General features: G+C 45.5%; 1 protein-coding gene across 1 annotated transcript; it reads left to right on the top strand.

The window, feature by feature from the left end:
* Positions 1–490: 490 nt before the first annotated feature.
* LOC130314542 (adhesion G-protein coupled receptor F3-like) lies at positions 491–15,015 on the top strand. Its single transcript, XM_056552732.1, has 7 exons — positions 491–544; positions 3,086–3,256; positions 5,101–6,456; positions 11,146–11,187; positions 11,767–11,820; positions 13,417–13,455; positions 14,220–15,015. Exons 1-6 carry the CDS (start codon positions 491–493, stop codon positions 13,435–13,437), a joined length of 1,698 nt encoding a protein of 565 aa, XP_056408707.1. The 3' UTR covers positions 13,438–13,455; positions 14,220–15,015.
* Positions 15,016–22,236: the final 7,221 nt, after the last annotated feature.

Here is a 22,236-nt window from a genome sequence, read left to right as displayed (position 1 = left end):
ATATTCACAGGGCTGTGTCTGATCTCTACAGGCAGTTCTTTCCTCCTCATTGCTTGGTGTTTGCTCTGATATATAGACAGGGCTGTGTCTTGTCCAATCAGATGAATTTACCACAGGTGACTCTGATCAGGAGAAACATCTCAACAATGATAAGGAGAAAGGGGAAGAGTTAGAGATAAATATCACGTGTCATTGGGGGGGGGGGGGGGTCTGAATACTTATGTCCATGCCAAATTTTAGTTTTTAATTTTCAATACATTTCTAAAAATTTCTAAAAGTATTCACTGTCATTATGGGAAAAGGGTCTGAAGACTTTCTGAATACATTGTATATTTATCCAACTGTAGAGTAAGACACAAATGTCCTATATGTAAAGTACAAGGGGCGGACTCTACGCTGCCATCTATAGGTCGTCAGTCTTTAGCTTTAGTTGCACCATATTTTGTGTATAAACTAATAGTGGTTCCTCGTGTCTGACACAGACAGCGCCATGACATCTGTGAGCACCGGCATCCTGAAGCTGTGGGCGGAGCAGGCGTCTCAGGTACGTACCGATCCCTAATACCGCCACATATCCCTCCAGATCTATCAATCCGTAACAACCAATCACAGCTCACTTTTATATCCTAACGAGCTCTGGTTTAATGAGCCGAGCTGTGATTGGTTGTTTTCGGTTGTTATGTGAGCTACAACGTATTTTTTATGTAACATTTCAAATATACAAGGACGTTCAAAAAGATTTCAACCAAAGATGAATCCACCGCCAAACGTTCTCCAATGAAAACATCAAAGTAGGGAAACTTTTTGAACATCTATCGTATAATGTTCAGATTTATAAATTGTGTCCATAATGGGCAACATTACTGGCGTCATTATCTTGTACATAGGAGAGGTATTATAGTAGATATATTCTTGTATATAGGAGCAGTATTATAGTAGTTATATTCTTGTATATAGGAGCAGTATTATTGTAGATATATTGTTGTATATAGGAGCAGTATTATAGTAGTTATATTCTTGTATATAGGGGGCAGTATTATAGTAGTTATATTCTTGTATATAGGAGCAGTATTATAGTAGTTATATTCTTGTATATAGGGGCAGTATTATAGTAGTTATATTCTTGTATATAGGAGCAGTTTTATAGTAGTTATATTCTTGTATATAGGAGCAGTATTATAGTAGTTATATTCATGTATATAGGAGCAGTATTATAGTAGTTATATTCTTGTTTATAGGAGCAGTATTATAGTAGTTATATTTTTGTATATAGGAGCAGTATTATAGTAGTTATATTCTTGTATATAGGAGCAGTATTATAGTAATTATATTCTTGTTTATAGGAGCAGTATTATAGTAGTTATATTCTTGTATATAGGAGCAGTATTATAGTATTCATATTCTTGTATATAGGAGGCAGTATTATTGTAGTTATATTCTTGTATATAGGAGCAGTATTATAGAAGTTATATTCTTGTATATAGGAGCAGTATTATAGTAGTTATATTCTTGTATATAGGAGAAGTATTATTGTAGTTATATTCTTGTATATAGGAGCAGTATTATAGAAGTTATATTCTTGTATATAGGAGCAGTATTATTGTAGTTATATTCTTGTTCATAGGAGCAGTATTATAGTAGTTATATTCTTGTATATAGGAGACAGTATTATAGTAGTTATATTCTTGTATATAGGTGGCAGTATTATAGAAGTTATATTCTTGTATATAGGAGCAGTATTATAGTAGTTATATTCTTGTATATAGGAGGCAGTATTATAGTAGTTATATTCCTGTGTATAGGAGGCAGTATTATAGAAGTTATATTCTAGTATAAAGGAGCAGTATTATGGTAGTTATATTCTTGTATATAGGAGCAGTATTATAGTAGTTATATTCCTGTGTATAGGAGGCAGTATTATAGAAGTTATATTCTAGTATAAAGGAGCAGTATTATGGTAGTTATATTCTTGTATATAGGTGGCAGTATTATAGTAGTTATATTCTTGTATATAGGAGCAGTATTATTGTAGTTATATTCTTGTATATAGGAGCAGTATTATAGTAGTTATATTCTTGCATATAGGAGCTGTCACGATTCGGCTTCCAGGTAGTGGATCCTCTGTGTCAGCGAGGGATTGGCGTGGACCGTGCTAGTGGACCGGTTCTAAGAGGCTACTGGTTTTCACCAGAGCCCGCCGCAAAGCGGGATGGTCTTGCTGCGGCAGTAGCAACCAGGTCGTATCCACTAGCAACGGCTCTACCTCGCTGACTGCTGAGAAGGCGTGGGACAGAAGGACTAGGCAGAGGCAAGGTCAGACGTAGCAGAAGGTCGGGGGCAGGCGGCAAGGTTCGTAGTCAGGATGGATAGCAGAAGTTCTGGTACACAGGCTTTGGACACACTAAACGCTTTCACTGGCACAAGGCAACAAGATCCGGCCAGGGAGTGCATGGGAGGAGGTCAGATAAAGGCAGGGAGCAGGTGGAAGCCAATTAAGCTAATTGGGCCAGGCACCAATCATTGGTGCACTGGCCCTTTAAGTCTCAGAGAGCTGGCGCGCGCGCGCCCTAGAGAGCGGAGCCGCGCGCGCCAGCACATGACAGCAGGGGACCGGGACGGGTAAGTGACCTGGGATGCGATTCGCGAGCGGGCGCGTCCCGCTGTGCGAATCGCATCCCCAACGGCCATGACAGTGCAGCGCTCCCGGTCAGCGGGACTGACCGGGGCGCTGCAGGGAGAAAGACGCCGTGAGCGCTCCGGGGAGGAGCGGGGACCCGGAGCGCTAGGCGTAACAGGAGCAGTATTATAGTAGTTATATTCTTGTATATAGGAGCAGTATTATAGTAGTTATATTCTTGTTCATAGGTGGCAGTATTATAGTAGTTATTTTCTTGTATATAGGAGCAGTATTATAGAAGTTATATTCTAGTATAAAGGAGCAGTATTATGGTAGTTATATTCTTGTATATAGGAGCAGTATTATAGTAGTTATATTCTTGTATATAGGAGCAGTATTATAGTAGTTATATTCTTGTTCATAGGTGGCAGTATTATAGTAGTTATTTGTTTCTCCATTTCTATGTAGAATCAGCTGAATGGCGGAGGACTTGGAGTAGTGCAGTCGCTCTGGGGTTACGTCACAACCACCTCTGCTGGATTTCATCCCAGTCAGGTGGCTCTTGTTCTGGATATATTAGGGAACGTCACAAGTAATATGGAGCTGGAAAGTCTCTATTTCAGTGTGGATGCAGTAAACGTGAGTAAGACATTATTACAGTCCCTCCATCTAATTCATCCAGTGATTATTTCACTATTTGAGCTCAGGTCTTTATTAAATTATTGAGGTTTGGTGGTTTTGCTTTTTGGACGGATCTTCCCAGGCGAGGCCTAGTTAGATGTTTTCCATCCCATTTGTCTATAGGGCCCAAAAAAACAATTGAATACATTTAGTAACATTTTGCATTTTTTTCTCTCAGGCTCTATATAAAGCTGCTTCGCTGTCGCCCCCTATTGATAGAACAGGTTTGTCAGATATAATAAGTACATCAGGTTTAGGCAAATACTTAATATTCCCAGTGTTGATCGTTCTTCTTCTTGTTTAAATCTTCTGTAGTTCCAGGGCTGGTGCAAGGATTTTTGCCACCCTAGGCAGAAGCTAATATTTCCGCCCCTTGACTCCGCCCATAGCCCGCCCTTTGACACGCCCCACCTTACTCCTGGAGTGACACACTGTAACAAACCTCCTCCTCATACTGCTGGCTGAGCGATTGGTTCGGATGCTGGTTGTCTAAATTTCTTGTTGCAGGCAGAGGGGTGCTCCCCCCCCCCCCCCCACACACACACATCCCTGAGCTCTGCACTGGTGCTGAACACATCCCTGAGCTCTGCACTGGTGCTGAACACATCCCTGAGCTCTGCACTGGCGCTGAACGCATCCCTGAGCTCTGCATTGGTGCTTAACACATCCCTGAGCTCTGCACTGGCGCTGAACGCATCCCTGAGCTCTGCACTGGTGCTGAACACATCCCTGAGCTCTGCACTGGGGCTGAACACATCCCTGAGCTCTGCACTGGTGCTGAACACATCCCTGAGCTCTGCACTGGTGCTGAACACATCCCTGAGCTCTGCACTGGCGCGGAAAGACAAAAAAATAAAAATAATTCTTAAAGGGGTACTCCACCCCTAAACATCATATCCTCAATCCAAAGGATAGGGGATATGATGTCTGATCGCCTTGGTCGAGACCCTCGCGATCTTGGCTGCAGCACCCCAGACATCCGGTGCACGGAGCGAACTTCTCGCCGTGCTGGATGACTGGCGATGCAGGCTCTTTACGCCCATGCCCCCTCTATGCAAGTCTATGGGAGGGATTGTGACAGTTGCCACGCCCCCTCCCATAGACTTGCATTGAGGGGGCGTGGTTGTGACGTCACAAGCAGGGTGCGCCCGTGACATCATGAGCCTCCGGCGCTGCACCTGACACTCTAAACGAGCACCGGATGCAGCAGGGAAGATCGTCCCCAGCGGCAGGACCCTCGCGATCAGACATCTTATCCCCTATCCTTTGGATAGAGGATAAGATGTAGAGGGGTGGAGTACCCCTTTACATTTTCATAAACTCCACTCAAAGATGAGGTAAGGATGGGAGGTCACTGGTCAGGATGGGGCCCATATCGGATTGGATTAATATCCAGCATGAAAGGAAGAAGTGCAAAAGATTTGAAGGGTCAACAATGGAAATATTGAGTCTTTGCATAAATTTTAAATACATTTGGATATATCAATAAAAGTTTTAAAAAGGTATGACATACTCATAATTGTACTTCAATAACCATAGAAACATCTAACTAAAAAATCTAAACACTTCTGGAAAGTTATTGGGGGAGATTCATCAATACCTGTCCAGAGGAAAAGTTGCTGAGTGGCCCATAGCAACCAATCAGATTGCTTCTTTCAGTTTCACAGGCCTTTTCAAAAATGGAAAGGGATCTGATTGGTTGCTATGGGCAACTCAGCAACTTTTCCTCTGGACAGGTTTTGATAAATCTACCCCATTATCTCAAAGACTGAAGTTGACTTTGTTATTTTTCTCTCTTGTAGAAAGTTCTCGGCATTGCCGACCAGCTGATAAGTGACATGTCCTCTGATCCATCATTGAGTGTGAAGGAAAGTCTTGGTCCTCGGCTTCTCTGGTGTCTTGAGAATCTCTTCCCGGTGATGTCCTTCACTTCCGAACCCTTCAGTTTTTCCTACAATAACTTAGCCCTCCAATACACCGTGACCTCATGTGACTCTCTAGAAGGTAATCAGATTATGCACCTTGATGTCACCAACACCACCATATCTCTGCCCGGAGACTACACCTCAGACTGTGATGTCACCATATTCTCCATGACTTATAAACCCCAGAACGGAACATTTAGCAGTCAGTATGACAACGGCGGGAAGACGGGTTACTCCTATTACTTGGCCAGTGAGATACAAACAAAGGTTATGATGCTTAATAGTGAGAGTAATCACGTGGCCAATATAAAGATGATCTTCACGTGTGGGACCAGTGACTGTGACCGGACTGCTGTATGTGTCTTCTGGGATTTCACCCTAAACATGTGGTCATCAAAGGGTTGTCAAACCCAAGTCACCGATGGGATGACCCAATGTATCTGTGATCACCTGACCTCTTTTGCGGTCTTGATGTCCGGCTCCATCCCAGGTGACGACCTTAATGACACCATATTGAGCTACATCACGGAGGTCGGCCTTGTCCTCTCCATTGTGTCTCTTCTCCTTTGTATCTCCATACAAGTCATTCTTCTGAGGAGGTCCAGGAAGGACGTGGCGGTTTACAGACACGTGTCCATCCTTCACATATCCGCTTTCCTATTCATTTTTAACGTCTCATTTTTGGCCTCTGACTTCATTAAGCAGGACACCCAGGAGACCCTCTGTGTGGCCCTCACCTTCTGCTCCCATCTCTCCCTGTTGGGTTTCTTCTGCTGGACCTTGGTGCAGGGAACATTTTTGGTCTGTCGATTAGTTTTTGTTTTCCACCATGTGACAAAGACAGAATTCCTGGTCCTCTCCATTGTACTGGGATATGTCTGCCCTTTGGCCATAGCCTTGGGGACCTTCTTGGTGTACTTTCCGCATCATTACAAGATGGACGAGACCTGTTGGCTGGATAGACGATCTGGGGCCTTGATGGCATTTACTGTCCCAGTCATAATAATTATGGTCCTAAATTTTCTCATTCTCATCCTGGTGATCCAGAAGCTTCTCAGACCATCAATCTCCGAAGGGAAGAGTGAAGATGAGGAGGTGGTGAAGAAATTGGCTAAAGCTGTACTCTTCTGTGTGCCCCAGTTTGGGTTGACCTGGGCAATCGGGATTCCCATATTTGCAGGCAACAAAGATCTCTCTTTACAATACTTGTTTTGTTTGCTCAACCCTCTCCAGGTAACGTGTCTGCGAAATGTGTGTCCAAAAAATTATACACGGGGGTATAAGGAATACCTGATCACTGTGTGATGCCAGGGCACCGTTAGCCTATACACGGTCCGATGTTGGAGACAGCTTCTCCTGGGCCAGACACGGGGAGTAAAGAAACACACCGACATCAGGTTATGGATAACTGTCTTTACTGAGCTGGATGCAGATGTTATGACACGCAGACAGTATGGAGTATGGAAACTGAAGATTATACAGGTCGCTAGGGTTCTGACATGGTCCTGTGACTTTCTCCGGCAGGGCTTGACTTTCCACTGTACGGGGGATCCTTGCAGAATGAGCTTCTCTACACACAACTTCACTTCTTTACCACACGGTACTCAGCTCTCAACAATGACTAGCACTGAACTGGGGCAACTCCTCCCCCACTACACTATATAGCTAAGAATTTAGGGGTTCCTATTGGGCAGGCAGGGTCACATTGGTTTACACTATTCCTCTGCTCTTATAAATAACATAACACAGTACATATAAGAAATATAATGAACATTTGATAAAGTGCTCAAACATATATTAAATATGACAACCAGTCTCTAAGTAGGCCCAACGCCTGTGTCTCAGGTCGGCCCTCGGAGATCCGTGCCCACAGGACAGCCTCTGGTGCTGGGACACTACACATGTATCTACTGATATTATACAGAGAAAGGTTCCTGTTGACATAAATGATGAGCCTATACAGTCCCTTGCATAAGTATTCACTGTGGAGTGCTCAGGGTGTTGAGCAGTGTTGGTTGTGATGGTGTGCTCAGGATGATGGACAGTGTTGGGTGTGATGGTGTGCTCAGGGTGATGGGCAGTGTTGGGTGTGATGATGTGCTCAGGGTGGTGGGCAGTGTTGGGTGTGATGATGTTCTCAGGGTGGTGGGCAGTGTTGGGTGTGATGGTGTGCTCAGGGTGGTGGACAGTGTTGGGTGTGATGGTGTGCTCAGGGTGGTGGGCAGTGTTGGGTGTGATGGTGTGGTCAGGGTGATGGGCAGTGTTGGGTTATGATGGTGTGCTCAGGGTGGTGGGCAGTGTTTGGTGTGATGATGTGCTCAGGCTAATGGACAGTGTTCGGTTATGATGGTGTGCACAGGGTGATGGGCAGTGTTGGGTATGATGTATGCTCAGGGTGATGGGCAGTGTTGGGTGTGATGGTGGGCTCAGGGTGATGGACAGTGTTGGGTATGATGGTGTGCACAGGGTGATGTGCAGTGTTGGGTGACATGGTATGTTCAGGGTGATGGGCAGTGTTGGGTGTGATGGTGTGCTTAGGGTGATGGACAGTGTTGGGTTATGATGGTGTGCTCAGGGTGGTGGGCAGTGTTTGGTGTGATGATATGCTCAGCTTGATGGACAGTGTTCGGTTATGATGGTGTGCACAGGGTGATGGGCAGTGTTGGGTATGATGTATGCTCAGGGTGATGGACAGTGTTGGGTATGATGCATGCTCAGGGTGATGGGCAGTGTTGGGTGTGATGGTGTGCTCAGGGTGATGGGCAGTGTTGGGTATGATGTATGCTCAGGGTGATGGGCAGTGTTGGGTGTGATGGTGGGCTCAGGGTGATGGACAGTGTTAGGTTATGATGGTGTGCACAGGGTGATGGGCAGTGTTGGGTGACATGGTATGTTCAGGGTGATGGGCAGTGTTGGGTGTGATGGTGTGCTTAGGGTGATGGACAGTGTTGGGTTATGATGGTGTGCTCAGGGTGATGGGCAGTGTTGGGTTTGATGGTGTGCTCAGGGTGATGAGCAGTGTTGGGTGTGATGGTGTGCTCAGGTTGATGGGAAGTGTTGGGTGTGATGGTGTGCTCAGGGTGATGGACAGTTTTGGGTTATGATGGTGTGCTCAGGGTAGTGGGCGGTGTTGGGTGTGATGGTGTGCTCAGGGTGATGGGCAGTGTTGGGTGTGATGGTGTGCTCAGGGTGATGGGCAGTGTTGGGTGTGATGGTGTGCTCAGGTTGATGGGAAGTGTTGGGTGTGATGGTGTGCTCAGGGTGATGGACAGTGTTGGGTTATGATGGTGTGCTCAGGGTAGTGGGCGGTGTTGGGTGTGATGGTGTGCTCAGGGTGATGGGCAGTGTTGGGTTATGATGGTGTGCTCAGGGTGGTGGGCAGTGTTGCGTGTGATGGTGTGCTCAGGGTAGTGGGCGGTGTTGGGTGTGATGGTGTGCTCAGGCTGATGGACAGTGTTGGGTTATGATGGTGTGCTCAGGGTGATAGACAGTGTTGGGTTATGATGGTGTACTCAGGGTGATGGGCAGTGTTGGGCATGATAGTATGCTCAGGGTGGTGGGCAGTGTTGGGTGTGATGGTGTACTCAGGGTGGTGGGCAGTGTTGGGTGTGATGGTGTGCTCAGGGTGATGGGCAGTGTTGGGTGTGATGGTGTGCTCAGGGTGATGGGCAGTGTTGGGTGTGATGGTGTGCTCTGGGTAATTGGCAGTGTGGGTTATGATGGTGTGCTCAGGGTGGTGGGCAGTGTTGGGTGTGATGGTGTGCTCAGGGTGGTGGGCAGTGTTGGGTGTGATGGTGGGCTCAGGGTGATGGGCAGTGTTTGGTATGATGGGATGCTTAGGGTGATGGGCAGTGTTGGGTGTGATGGTGTGCTCAGGGCTATGGGCAGTGTTGGGTTATGATGTTGTTCTCAGGGTGATGGGCAGTGTTGGGTGTGATGATGTGCTCAGGGTGATGGGCAGTGTTGGGTGTGATGATGTGCTCAGGGTGATGGGCAGTATTGGGTGTGATTGTATGCACAGGGTGATGGGCAATGTTGGGTATGATGGTGTGATCAGGGTGATGGACAGTTGGGTGTGATGGTGTGCTCTGGGTAATTGGCAGTGTGGGTTATGATGGTGTGCTCAGGGTGGTGGGCAGTGTTGGGTGTGATGGTGTGCTCAGGGTGGTGGGCAGTGTTGGGTGTGATGGTGGGCTCAGGGTGATGGGCAGTGTTTGGTATGATGGGATGCTTAGGGTGATGGGCAGTGTTGGGTGTGATGGTGTGCTCAGGGCTATGGGCAGTGTTGGGTTATGATGGGATGCTTAGGGTGATGGGCAGTGTTGGGTGTGATGGTGTGCTCAGGGCTATGGGCAGTGTTGGGTTATGATGTTGTGCTCAGGGTGATGGGCAGTGTTGGGTGTGATGATGTGCTCAGGGTGATGGGCAGTGTTGGGTGTGATGATGTGCTCAGGGTGATGGGCAGTATTGGGTGTGATTGTATGCACAGGGTGATGGGCAATGTTGGGTATGATGGTGTGCTCAGGATGATGGACAGTGTTGGGTGTGATGATGTGCTCAGGGTGATGGGCAGTGTTGGGTTATGATGGTGTGCTCAGGGTGGTGGGCAGTGTTGGGTGTGATGATGTGCTCAGGGTAATGGGCAATGTTGGGTATGATGCTGTGCTCAGGGTGATGGACAGTGTTGGGTGTGATGATGTGCTCAGGGTGGTGGGCAGTGTTGGGTGTGATTATGTGCTCAGGGTGATGGGCAATGTTGGGTATGATGGTGTGCTCAGGGTGATGGGTGTGATGGTGTGCTCAGGATGATGGACAGTGTTGGGTGTGATGGTGTGCTCAGGATGATGGGCAGTGTTGGGTGTGATGGTGTGCTCAGGGTGATGGGCAGTGTTGGGTGTGATGATGTGCTCAGGATGATGGACAGTGTTGGGTGTAATTGTGTGCTCAGGATGATGGATAGTGTTGGGTGTGATGATGTGCTCAGAGTGACGGGCAGTGTTGGGTGTGATGGTGTGCTCAGGGTGATGGGCAGTGTTGGGTGTGATGGTGTGCTCAGGGTGACGGGCAGTGTTGGGTGTGATGGTGTGCTCAGGGTGATGAGCAGTGTTGGGTGTGATGGTGTGCTCAGGGTGATGAGCAGTGTTGGGTATGATGCATGCTCAGGGTGATGGGCAGTGTTGGGTGTGATGGTGTGCTCAGGGTGATGGGCAGTGTTGGGTGTGATGGTGTGCTCAGGGTGATGGGCAGTGTTGGGTTATGATGGTGTGCTCAGGGTGATGGGCAGTGTTGGGTTATGATGGTGTGCTCAGGGTGATGGGCAGTGTTGGGTGTGATGGTGTGCTCAGGGTGACGGGCAGTGTTGGGTATGATGCATGCTCAGGGTGATGGGCAGTGTTGGGTGTGATGGTGTGCTCATGGTGATGGGCAGTGTTGGGTTATGATGGTGTGCTCAGGGTGATGGGCAGTGTTGGGTGTGATGGTGTGCTCAGGGTGACGGGCAGTGTTGGGTGTGATGGTGTGCTCAGGGTGACGGGCAGTGTTGGGTGTGATGGTGTGCTCAGGGTGATGGGCAGTGTTGGGTGTGATGATGTGCTCAGGGTGATGGACAGTGTTGGGTGTGATGGTGTGCTCAGGGTGACGGGCAGTGTTGGGTGTGATGATGTGCTCAGGGTGATGGGCAGTGTTGGGTGTGATGATGTGCTCAGGGTGATGGACAGTGTTGGGTGTGATGTGGTCAGGGTGATGGACAGTGTTGGGTGTGATGATGTGCTCAGGGTGATGGGCAGTGTTGGGTATGATGGTGTGCTCAGGGTGATGGGCAGTGTTGGGTTATGTGTTGTGAAGTGTTGTACTAGGACACTAAATTAGGTGTTTTATTATTATATTCTTCTTCTTATATTCTTTTATAACTTAATCCTTTAGGGCTTCTTCATTCTGCTTTTTGCATGTCTCATGGATAAAAAGGTGAGTAGAGAAACCGTAACAACCTGGAAGGATAGGAGATAAGATGTCCGACTGCTGGGACCCTTCACGATCTCTGGCACCCCGGCGTTCTGAACATTTATGTTCAGTAATCCGGCTTCGAGCGGCTATGATCGTGGGGGGATCCCAGAAGCCAACCTCCGTTAGATAGGGGATAAGATGTCTATGGGCAGACTACCCCTTTAAATGTAAGCTTTTCTTTAAAAAAAAAAGTTACACAAATAAAAAAGAAATATAATAAATCTACTAAGCCAGAAAAATAGCTCAAATGTTTTATTTTTTATTTTTTATCATTTTAAACTGTCTTTCTTTTCTTTGCTCTTGATGCAAACTGTCTTCTCTGTTGTCTTCATTTTCTTACTTCCTGTCTGGTGTACATCTTGTTATGGACTTCTTGTTTCTCCTGAACACTCTAGCTGGGAATTCAGCCAACTCTATCTCCCTCCCACTAGACTCCTGTGGGTATAGTGGCCAGGGTTAAAGTCAAAGTGGTGTAGTAATCACTGTAGGCATCATCATTGCTTTTTTTTATTCTTGTGTTTGTTTGTTTTTGCTCTGTAGGTGATGGATCTGATCAAGAAACGTTTCATAAAGAGCGCGGACACCAACAGCACGGTGAGGAACAATGTAGATCACATGTGAAGTTTACAATGCTTCTTATACTTCCACAAGGTCTATTCATGAGAGCCTAGTAGTCTGAGACACTGTTTCCTCCAGACATAACGCCTAGAGGCCAATAAGTTCAATCCTGGTTTCCTCAGACCAGAGAATCTTCTTCCTCACAGTCTGATCCTGTAGATGCTCTTCTGTGATCTCCAGGCGTCTTCCATGTTATTACTGAGGAGGCTTCTTTCTTCCATAAAGCCCAGATTGTGGAGGCTGCAGTGATGATTCTGGACCTTCCATCTGCACACAGGATCTTTGGCGCTCGGCCAGACTGACCATTGGGTTCTTGGTTTCTTCTCTCACCAAGTCCGTTCTCCCCCAATTACATAGACTAAGTTCATACTGCCAAAATACCCGGCACCTGACAGATCCTGTTGGGGACAGAGGGCGTACCTGTACGCCCTTCACCCACTCCCTTTCTATAAGGAGGTAAGGAGGAAAAAGCGAAAGTGCAAAAATGGAAAAAAAAAAACATCCCCAAGGGGTTAAAGGGGTACTCCGCCCCTAAACATGTTATCCCCTATCCAAAGGATAGGGGATAAGATGTCTGATCACGGGGAACCCCAAAATCTCTGTGCAGCACCCAGCGTTTGTTTAGAACGCTGGGTGCATGCGACGGGGGTTGTGAGGTCACGACCACACCCCCTCATAACATCACGGCCACGCCCCCTCAATGCAAGTCTATAAGAAAGGGCGTGGCAGTCACCACGCCCCCTCCCATATACTTGCATTGAGGGAGTGTGCCAAAATACCCGGAACCTGAGAGATCCCATTTAACTTGTTGGGGACAGAGGGCGTACCTGTATGACCTTCACCCACTCCCTTTCTATAAGGAGGTAAGGAGGAAAAAGTGAAAGTGCAAAAACTGAAAAACCCTCCGCCCCAAAGGGGTTAAAGGGGTACTCCGCCCCTAGACATCTTATCCCCTATTCAAAGGATAGGGGAAAAGATGTCTGATCATGGGGAACCCCGAAATCTCTGTGCAGCACCCAGCGTTTGTTTAGAACGCTGGGTGCTGGAGACGGGGGTTGTGAGGTCACGACCACACACCCCCTCGTGACGTCACGACCACGCCCCCTCAATGCAAGTCTATGGGAGGGGGCGTGGCAGTCACCACGCCCCCTCCCATATACTTGCATTGAGGGAGTGTGGTGTGATGTCACGAGGGGGTATGGACATGACGTCACTATCCCTGCCACCCACTCCAAGCATTCAGAACAAAATGTTCTAAACAATGTGGCAGCAGAGTACCCCTTAAAGTCAATAAGATGCACCGGGATCAGGTGGTGTCCATTGTTAAAATGGTCGATTCAGTTTCTATGTTTGGCGCCAAATGGAACCTGAACAGAAGGGAGTCCAGCGCGGGTGTGAACGAGTCCTTATTGTGGTGGGGCCGCAGCTCTAGGAAGAGTCCTGGTTATTCCAGACATCTTCCCTCTAAGAATTATAGCCGCCATAGTGTTCTTGGGAACTGGGTCAGAACACGTAACCAATGTATTGTACATAACATTACAGTCTGACTAAAATATCTGCTATTTCTTTAAGGTAACTACAATAAGCAGCTGAATCTCATCTTACTATATGGTAAGTACTGGGGGCGGTCATATATACTGATGTATAGTACTGGGGGCGGTCATATATACTGATGTAGTATAGTACTGGGGGAGGTCATATATACTGATGTAGTATAGTACTGGGGGCAGTCATATATACTGATGTAGTATTACAAAGTCCTAAAGGGTTTATAGGACTGGAAAAACCATCTGTATCTGTTTCTTTACATAGTGCCCCTATTGGATATGGTTGTGGGAGGTATTACAGCCCAGTCACATTTAAAGAGCGTTATCCCAAGATCAGAAATGATCCCCTTATCACAGGGAATAACCAGCTGATCAGTGGAGGTTAAGCTTCTAATAACCACAAAATCATTAAAATGGAGGAAAACTTTCCCAGTTTTCCCTCATTCTTCTCTATTTTCACGATACATCCTTTCTGGTCCGTACACTCTAGCCAGGAATTCAGCCAACTCTTTTTTTGAGTATAAGACCTCCCATATAGTGGGAGGGGGATAGAGATGGCTGAATTCCTGACTAGAGTCAGAAGATCACCAATGGTCCTGGGCCTGGAGAAGAACAACAAGTACCAGGCAAACAGGCAAAGGGTTATACCTAAATCTACAGGCGGGGGAGGTGGGGCAGCTGATTTCCTATTTTTTTTTAACAACCTTCTGCAGCCACTTAGGGCAGGAACCATCATTAGGAAGAAGGATCGTAGGAGGTCCACAATGTCTGGTGATCCTTCAGTGCACTTATAGTAGGAGACTCGTAATGATTTCTCATTTCCCACAGGTTCGGCAGGAAGAGAGTTGGCCGAGAAGAAACCATTCAAGGTTGTCTGGAGGATTTCCTCAAGATCTCACTCAAGCGCTGATGGCCCGTCCTTCATATAGAACATTCATGTTTGGTTGGTTGGACTCCAACCCTAAATACAACCAGGCTGGTCCTTAGCCCCGTTCACTAAAATGGGAGGTCCTAGTGGTCCAGGGAGCGAACATATGAGGTGCTGTATAGTGCGGTCCTCAGCCTGTACAGCCAGTAAAGCCACCCTGGGCCCCCTATGGTATTTTTTGTCACTTAAAGGGGTACTCCGTCCCTGGACATCTTATCCTGGGGGTCCTGCCGTTGGGGACCCCTGCAATCTCTTCTGCAGCACCCCCGCCCCTCATGACGTCACACCCCGCCCCCTCAATGCAAGTCTATGGGAGGGAGTGTGACAGCAGCCACGCCTCCTCCCATAGACTTGCATTGAGGGGGTGTGGCCGTGACGTTACGAGCCTCTGGCGCCGAACCCCACGCTCTAAATGAATGCTGGGTGCAGCACGGAGATCGCAGGGGTCCCTAGCGTCTGCGATTAGACATCTTATCCCCTATCATTTTGGATAGGGGATAAGATGTCCAGGGGTGGAGTACCCCTTTAATAACAAAGTATCGTCTCCCCCAATTCTCTCTGGTCCTGCTGTGAGTGACGTGACCCCCCCACAATGTGCCGTTCTCTGGAGACCCCATTCCTGGGCCCCTCTATATCAGTGGCTTCTCTTAATTTTGTTTGTTTTTCTTTAAAAAAATTGTGATATTGTTATTAATAAACCAGATATTTGTTCCGCTTTTATCTTCAACGTTTCATTTCAATTTCTTTCGAAAAACCAGACAGATCCTGAACACCGCACATGATCAGAGGTGGAGTACAGATTAGTATGTGTAATGTGGCAGGATGGAGCACCACATTTCCTCTGAATATAATACTGCCACATACTGCACCTGAATATAATACTGCCACACACTGTACCCTCTGAATATAATACTGCCATACACTGTACCTGAATATAATACCTCCATACACTGCACCTGAATATAATACTACCACACACTGTACCCTCTGAATATAATACTGCCATACACTGCACCTGAATATAATACTACCACACACTGCACCTGAATATAATACTACACCTGAATATAATACTACCACACACTGCACCTGAATATAATACTGCACCTGAATATAATACTACCACACACTGCACCTGAATATAATACTGCCACACAATGTACCCTCTGAATATAATACTGCCACACAGTGTACCCTCTGAATATAATACTGCCATACACTGCACCTGAATATAATACTACCACACAATGTACCCTCTGAATATAATACTGCCACACAATGTACCCTCTGAATATAATACTACCACACAATGTACCCTCTGAATATAATACTGCCACACACTATACCCTCTGAATATAATACTACCACACACTGCACCTGAATATAATAATACCACACACTGCACCTGAATATAATAACACCACACACGGCAGCTGAAAATAATACTGCCACACACTGTGCCCTCTAAATATAATACTACCACATGCTGTACCCTCTGAATATAATACTGTCACACACTGTACTTGAATATAATACTGCCACACACTGTACTCACTGAATATAATACTGCCCCACACTGTACCCTCTAAATATAATACTACCATATGCTGTACCCTCTTAATATAATACTGTCACACACTGTACCTGAATATAATACTACCACACGCTGTACCCTCTGCATATAATACAGCCACACACTGTACCTGAATATAATACTGCCACACACTGTACCCACTGAATATAATACTGCCACACACTGCACCTGAATATAATGCTGCCACACACTGTACCCTCTGAATATAATACTACCACACACTGTACCCTCTAAATATGATACTGCCACACACTGTACCCTCTGAATATAATACTGCCAAACACTGTACCTGAATATAATACTGCCTTTTACTGTACCCTCTGAATATAATACTGCTACACATTGTACCCTTTGAATATAATACTGGCACACACTGCACCTGAATATAATACTGCCACACACTGTACCCTCTGAATTTAATACTGCCACACACTGTACCCTCTGAACATAATACTGCCACATACTGCAGCTGAATATAATACTGCCACACATTGTCCACTCTAAATATAATTCTGCCACACACTGTACCTGAATATAATACTGCCACACACTGTACCCTCTGAATATAATACTGCCACACACTGTACCTGAATGTAATACTGCCTTATACTGCACCCTCTGAATATAATACTGCTACACATTGTACCCTCTGAATATAATAATGCCACATACTGTACCTGAATATAACACTGCCACACACTGTACCCTTTGAATATAGTACTGCCACACACTGCACCTGAATACAATACTGCCACACAATGTACTCTAAATATAATACTGCCACACATGGCAGCTGAGTATAATACTGCCACACACTGCATCCTCTAAATATAATACTGCCACATATTGCACCTGAATATAATACTGCCACACATTGTACCCTCTGAATATAATACTGCCACACACTGCACCTGAATATAATACTGCCATGCACTGTACTCCTGAGTATAATACTGCCACTCACTGCACCTGAATATAATACTGCCACATACTGTATCCTCTGAATATAATACTGCTACACATTGTACCCTCTGAATATAATGCTGCCACTCACCGCACCTGAATATAATACTGCCACATACTGCACCCTCTGAATATAATACTGCCACACACTATACCCTCTGAATATAATACTACCACACACTGCACCTGAATATAATAATACCACACACTGCACCTGAATATAATAACACCACACACGGCAGCTGAAAATAATACTGCCACACACTGTGCCCTCTAAATATAATACTACCACATGCTGTACCCTCTGAATATAATACTGTCACACACTGTACTTGAATATAATACTGCCACACACTGTACTCACTGAATATAATACTGCCCCACACTGTACCCTCTAAATATAATACTACCATATGCTGTACCCTCTTAATATAATACTGTCACACACTGTACCTGAATATAATACTACCACACGCTGTACCCTCTGCATATAATACAGCCACACACTGTACCTGAATATAATACTGCCACACACTGTACCCACTGAATATAATACTGCCACACACTGCACCTGAATATAATGCTGCCACACACTGTACCCTCTGAATATAATACTACCACACACTGTACCCTCTAAATATGATACTGCCACACACTGTACCCTCTGAATATAATACTGCCAAACACTGTACCTGAATATAATACTGCCTTTCACTGTACCCTCTGAATATAATACTGCTACACATTGTACCCTTTGAATATAATACTGGCACACACTGCACCTGAATATAATACTGCCACACACTGTACCCTCTGAATTTAATACTGCCACACACTGTACCCTCTGAACATAATACTGCCACATACTGCAGCTGAATATAATACTGCCACACATTGTCCACTCTAAATATAATTCTGCCACACACTGTACCTGAATATAATACTGCCACACACTGTACCCTCTGAATATAATACTGCCACACACTGTACCTGAATGTAATACTGCCTTATACTGCACCCTCTGAATATAATACTGCTACACATTGTACCCTCTGAATATAATAATGCCACATACTGTACCTGAATATAACACTGCCACACACTGTACCCTTTGAATATAGTACTGCCACACACTGCACCTGAATACAATACTGCCACACACTGTACTCTAAATATAATACTGCCACACATGGCAGCTGAGTATAATACTGCCACACACTGCATCCTCTAAATATAATACTGCCACATATTGCACCTGAATATAATACTGCCACACATTGTACCCTCTGAATATAATACTGCCACACACTGCACCTGAATATAATACTGCCATGCACTGTACTCCTGAGTATAATACTGCCACTCACTGCACCTGAATATAATACTGCCACATACTGTATCCTCTGAATATAATACTGCTACACATTGTACCCTCTGAATATAATGCTGCCACTCACCGCACCTGAATATAATACTGCCACATACTGCACCCTCTGAATATAATACTGCCACACACTGCAACTGAATATAATGCGGCCACACACTGCACCTGAATATAATACTGCCACACACGGTAGCCTCTGAATATAATACTGCCACACACTGCACCAGAATACAATACTGCCACACACTGTACCTTCTGAATATAATACGGCCACACACTGCACCTGAATATAATACTGCCACACAATGTACCCTCTGAATATAATATTGCCACACACTGTACTCCTGAGTATAATACTGCCATATACTTTGCCCCGGAATATAATCATGACACATACTGTACTACCTGAATATTACACTGCAACACACTATACCCCCTGAATATACACACAATACCCTTACATATGTTACTGCTAAACACAATACCCCTCTATATAATACTGCCACACATTCTACCCTTGAATATAATACTACTACACACTATGCACCTATATATAATACTGACACACACTGGGAACCTGAATATAATACTGCCATACACTGTATCCTCTGAATGTAATACTGCCATATACTTTGCCCCCTGAATACAATCCTGACATACACTGTACTCCCTGAATATAAAACTGCCAAACACTGTACCCCCTGAGTATAATACTGCTACATATTGTGCCCCTGAATATAATACTCCCCCACAATGTGGCCCTGAATAAAATACAGTCAAACTCTTCACCTAAATATATTACTGTAACACAAGATACCCCTGTATACAGCCACACACTGCACTAGAATATAATACTGCCACACACTATACTCCTGAATATAACACTGCACTCCTGTATATATTATTATATTGTAAAATGATCTCTGTTTGGCCCCTATTACTATTTTGCGCTCCTAGTCTCACAGCAGTACAGTACATAATGACCAGCAGAGGGCGCTCTGCCATAAATCTTTCTGCTCTCCACCTCTATGTAGTTTATGGATTACTTTGCTGGATTTGCAGATCCTCTGCTATTGTCTCACGTTCTGTTTGTTCTTTGGTGTTTTTCTGAATTCTTCCTTAGTCTGTGGTTCTCTGTCCACTGTATTGATCTTTGGTTACGACTCCTGGATCATAAGATTAACTGACCTGACAGTGGGAATTGTCTGCATGTTACTGATCTGATTAATCTGACCAGATAATAGCAGAATCTGGAACCTCAGGAGCCAAGTCTTGTGCAGAGTTACTATAACATAATTAAGATTAGCACATAGATAAGGTAATGGGTCAAAGCTCAGTATACAGATGCAGCTCAGTGTACAGATGCAGTATTAGAACCAATCTCAGTGTACACATGCAGTACTAGAACCAAACTCAGTGTACAGATGCAGTACCAGAACCCAGCTCAGTATACAGATGCAGTATTAGAACCAAGCTCAGTGTACAGATGCAGTACCAGAACCAATCTCAGTATACAGATGCAGTATTAGAACCAATCTCAGTGTACAGATGCAGCACCAGAACCAATCTCAGTGTACAGATGCAGTATTAGAACCAATCTCAGTGTACAGATGCAGTATTAGAACCAAGCTCAGTGTACAGATTCAGTACTAGAACCAAGCTGTGTACATATGCAGTACCAGAACCAATCTCAGTGTACGGATGGAGTACTAGAACCAAGCTTAGTGTAGAGATGCAATGCTAGAACCAAGCTGTGTACAGATGCAGTACTACAACCAAGCTGTGAACAGATGCAGTACAAGAACCAACCTCAGTGTACAGATGCAGTACCAGAGCCAAGCTCAGTGTACAAATGCAGTACTAGAACCAAGCTGTGAACAGATGCAGTACAAGAACCAAGCTGTGAACAGATGCAGTACAAGAACCAACCTCAGTGTACAGATGCAGTACCAGGACCAAGCTCAGTGGATAGATGCAGTACCAGAACCAAGCTCAGTGTACAGATGCAGTACCAGAACCAAGCTCAGTGTACAGATGCAGTACCAGAACCAACCTCAGCGCATACCTACAATAAGAAGATCACACTGGGTTAGGCACTCATTGCAGGAGATAGCCTCCATTATAGCCTCTTGAGTCGCCACTTGACAGATTGAGTGAAGTGAAGTGCGCTGCTTCACACAGTCCATTCGAAAGTTCCCTTACAACACTGGGTTCAAATCCCATCAATGACTAGAAGTGTATTGGATTTATAAAATAAATTCTCTGTCTCCCTTAGGGATCAATGAGATATCGAAACCATTCTCGTGTAGATGACTATAAAATCACAGTGCCGTAATAAGGGTATACTATTACTTTCCATAGTACCATTACTACTGTACATATATAATCAGGGCCAGATTAAGGCTGCCTGGAAGACGGAGCACTTCATTATGATGCCCTCCCCCTGACAGTTCCCCCACATTAGGTGCAGTATAGTTCCCCCACATTAAGTGTGCAGTACAGTTGCCCCACATTAGGTGTGCAGTACAGTTCCCCCACATTAGGTGCAGTATAAGTCCCCCACATTAGGTACAGTATAGTTCCCCCACATTAGGTGCAGTATAGTTCCCCCACATTAGGTGCAGTATAGTCCCCCACATTAGGTGCAGTATAGTTCCCCCACATTAGGTGTGCAGTACAGTTCCCCACATTAGGTGCAGTATAGTCCCCCACATTAGGTGTGCACTACAGTTCCCCCACATCAGGTGCAGTACAGTTCCCTCCACAGTAGGTGCAGTATAGTTCCCCCACATTAGGTGCAGTATAGTCCCCCCACATTAGGTGCAGTATAGTTCCCCCACATTAGGTGCAGTATAGTTCCCCCACATTAGGTGCAGTATAGTCCCCCCACATTAGGTGCAGTATAGTTCCCCCACATTAGGTGCAGTATAGTTCCCCCACATTAGGTGCAGTATAGTTTCCCCACATTGGGTGCAGTATAGTCCCCCACATTAGGTGAAGTATAGTTCCCACACATTTGGTGCAGTATAGTTCCCCCACATTAGGTGCAGTACAGTTCCCCACATTAGGTGCAGTATAGTTCCCCAACATTAGGTGCAGTATAGTTTCCCCACATTAGGTGCAATAAAGTTCCCACACATTAGGTGTAGTATAGTTCCCCCACATTAGGTGCAGTATAGTTCCCCACATTAGGTGCAGTATAGTCCCCCACATTAGGTGCAGTATAGTTCCTCCCACATTAGGTGCAGTATAGTTACCCACATTAGGTGCAGTATAGTTTACCCCACATTAGGTGCAGTATAGTTCCTCCACATTAGGTGCAGTACAGTTCCCCCACATTAGGTGCAGTATAGTCCCCAACATTAGGTGCAGTATAGTCCCCCACATTAGGTGCAGAACAGTTCTCCCTCATTAGGTTCAGTAAAGTTCCCCACATTAGGTGCAGTATAGTCTCCCACATTAGGTGCAGTATAGTTCCCCCACATTAGGTGCAGTATAATCCCCCACATTAGGTGCAGTACAGTTCTCAGCATTAGGTGTAGTATAGTTCCCCCACATTAGGTGCAGTATAGTTCCCCACATTAGGTGCAGTATAGTTCCCCACATTAGGTGCAGTATAGCTCCCCACATTAGGTGCAGTATAGTTCCCCACATTAGGTGCAGTATAGCTCCCCCACATTAGGTGCAGTATAGTTCCCCACATTAGGTGCAGTACAGCTCCCCCACATTAGGTGCAGTACAGTTCTCCCACATTAGGTGCAGTATAGTTCCCCCACATTAGGTGCAGTACAGTTCTCCCACATTAGGTGCAGTATAGTTCCCCCACATTAGGTGCAGTATAGTTCCCCACATTAGGTGCAGTATAGTTCTCCCACATTAGGTGCAGTATAGTTCCCCCCACATTAGGTGCAGTATAGCTCCCCACATTAGGTGCAGTATAGTTCCCCACATTAGGTGCAGTATAGTTCTCCACATT

This window comes from Hyla sarda, unplaced genomic scaffold (genome assembly GCF_029499605.1).
Source record: "Hyla sarda isolate aHylSar1 unplaced genomic scaffold, aHylSar1.hap1 scaffold_183, whole genome shotgun sequence".
Taxonomy (NCBI): domain Eukaryota; kingdom Metazoa; phylum Chordata; class Amphibia; order Anura; family Hylidae; genus Hyla; species Hyla sarda.
This window is presented reverse-complemented; position numbering and strand designations above follow the sequence as displayed.

Coding starts and splice junctions, on each gene's coding strand:
- LOC130314542 (XM_056552732.1), top strand. CDS start 491: ATGACATCTGTGAGCACCGGCATCCTGAAGCTGTGGGCGGAGCAGGCG. Junction 11,188..11,766: donor CATGTCTCATGGATAAAAAG/GTGAGTAGAGAA, acceptor TTTGCTCTGTAG/GTGATGGATCTGATCAAGAA. Junction 11,821..13,416: donor GCGCGGACACCAACAGCACG/GTGAGGAACAAT, acceptor TATTTCTTTAAG/GTAACTACAATAAGCAGCTG.